This window comes from Aspergillus thermomutatus, assembly GCF_002237265.1.
Source record: "Aspergillus thermomutatus strain HMR AF 39 chromosome Unknown NODE_517, whole genome shotgun sequence".
Lineage (NCBI taxonomy): Eukaryota > Fungi > Ascomycota > Eurotiomycetes > Eurotiales > Aspergillaceae > Aspergillus > Aspergillus thermomutatus.
Window position 1 is genome coordinate 3,426 of NW_020798567.1, and position 2,451 is coordinate 5,876.

The 2,451-nt window shown below is 46.3% G+C and overlaps 1 protein-coding gene across 1 annotated transcript; it reads left to right on the forward strand.

Annotated features, from left to right (window-relative positions):
* Positions 1 to 324: 324 nt before the first annotated feature.
* On the forward strand, positions 325 to 2,214 carry CDV56_100780 (uncharacterized protein; the record flags this gene model as incomplete). Its single annotated transcript, XM_026754399.1, has 5 exons — positions 325 to 421; positions 486 to 593; positions 649 to 1,189; positions 1,242 to 1,634; positions 1,719 to 2,214. 5 exons carry the CDS (start codon positions 325 to 327, stop codon positions 2,212 to 2,214), a joined length of 1,635 nt encoding a protein of 544 aa, XP_026609496.1.
* Positions 2,215 to 2,451: the final 237 nt, after the last annotated feature.

Consider the following 2,451-nt stretch of genomic DNA (forward strand, 5'->3'; position numbering starts at 1 on the left):
CACATATTTCCCATGTTCTGGGGTGGTGCGTGGGGAAATCTATAAAGATGAGCTTCTTCCTCACAAGTATCAATCTACCTACCCTCTTGCTCAGACCAAGCCGCCTTTCTTCCTGAGGTTGACAAAGCAACCCATTTCGGACTGCCTGTTGGTTTGTTCGTCTGAAATAATCCAGGATTTGGAGTCGTCGCTACTCTACTACAGGTCTCTCGTTCTTCTGGTTTTACTGGAGCAGGACCTTCCGCCGTGTTGCAGTTGAGAACTTTCCTTGTTCAAAAAAGCATCTTCCGGTCTACTGGGCGCTTATCACCTAGAGAGATCACCATGGCTTCCCCGAAATTCGCTGGCATGTCCGGCAACCTGCTTATGCGGGCAGTTACAACCGCAGCGACCATGGGCTTCTTGCTATTCGGTTACGATCGTATGTCATTAGAACGCTCAGAATCGAGTCACCTCTTAAGTCCCAAGCTGATTACTTGAAACAGAAGGTGTCATGAGCGGCATCATCGATGCTCAACCTTTCAATGATGTATTTACGGCAACTAGAGGTAATTCGACTATGCAGGGTACAGTAACTGCCATTTACGAAATAGGTATGTTTGACTTCCGAAAGAATGAATCATTATCTTTTATTGATGCTCTTTTCAGGATGTCTCGCTGGTGCTGTATTTATACTGGGTGCTGGAGACTGGCTGGGGCGGCGAAAGTCGATCATGATGGGTGCAACCGTGATGATCCTTGGCGTCATCATTCAAGTAACTTCGTATCCGGGGCATGTCCCTCTCGCACAGTTTATCATTGGGCGAGTTATTACTGGCATTGGAAATGGGATGAACACATCCACAATCCCAACGTACCAGGCTGAGTGCTCAAGGACCTCCAACAGAGGATTGCTTATCTGTATTGAAGGTGCTACTATCGCATTCGGTACACTTATAGCCTATTGGATCGACTTTGGTGCATCTTATGGCTCGCCTGATCTTACATGGCGCTTTCCCATTGCATTCCAAATAGTCTTTGGTCTTTTCATCATCTTTGGAATGATGGTTCTGCCTGAGTCGCCCCGCTGGCTGTTCACGCGTGAACGATACGAAGAGGGTGAAGCTGTGATTGCTGCACTTATGGGCAAAGAGATATCCCACCATGATGTGCAACTCCAGAAAAACATCATCCTTGACTCAATTAGAGCGTAAGTCACATTTGGCGTGTACCTTTTGAGCCTGAAACTAACTATTTGACAGTTCAGGTCAAGCAGGAAAGAACACCCCCTTATCTGCTGTCTTCACCGGCGGAAAGACTCAGCATTTTCGACGAATGCTTTTGGGGTGCTCCTCTCAATTCTTCCAGCAAATTGGCGGTTGCAATGCAGTCATCTATTACCTGCCAGTCCTTTTCAAGAACTCACTGAACCAGACTGGGTTTATGTCTATGATACTGGGAGGTGTCAATATGATTGTTTACTCAATCTTTGCTACATTTTCGTGGTTTCTGATCGAGAGAGTTGGAAGACGCAAGCTCTTCTGGTGGGGCACAATTGGCCAGTGTCTCTCAATGGTCCTCACTTTTGCTTGCTTGATTCCAGGCACTCCATCAGCTGCAAAGGGCGCTGCAGTGGGTCTTTTCACATATATTGCGTAAGTAGTTCTTGTCGCTCTTCTGCGCCTATTCACTTCACCCCTTTAGGCCAAGGTATTTGACGGTATGTTGATCCTCTTCAGGTCTTTCGGTGCCACCTGGCTGCCCTTGCCTTGGCTATATCCCGCGGAAATTTCGCCAATCAAGACAAGAGCAAAAGCTAATGCTATCTCAACTTGCACAAATTGGCTCTTCAATTTTCTCATTGTTATGGTGACTCCCATCATGATTTCTAATATTAGCTGGGGGACTTATCTTTTCTTTGCATGTATCAATGCATGCTTTCTTCCAGTCATTTATTTCTTCTATCCTGAGACTGCTGGGCGGTCACTGGAGGAGATTGATCTTATCTTTGCGAAGGGCTATTTGGAGAACATAAGCTATGTTCGTGCTGCGAAGGAGTTGCCATTCCTCTCCGATGAGGATGTTGAGCGTATGGCTATTCAGTATGGTTTTGGTCCAGCTGATGCAGACGTCAAGGGCAGCAACAGTAGCGACAGTGCAGAGTTCAATGCTGCAAGGACAGAGGATCACGCAATGGCTGACCCTGAGAAGGGTGCTTTCACTCAGACTAATTAGGTCTCTCGCATTCAGGTTTGTCGGAGTTAGGATCTTTCCGTGCCGTGGCTTGGAATATCCTTTCACCTTGTGTCGACTCTCTGCCCCTGCAGTTTTTGCTTGAATTAGGTACACCATGCTCTGCTGTGTTCAGTTTTATTGCTATGGATGCTTTGTATTGTTGAATATATTCCTTGCTCTGATAAGATTGCAGAAGTGTGGTCATGCTCAAATATCTAGACTTGATACCCATATCTT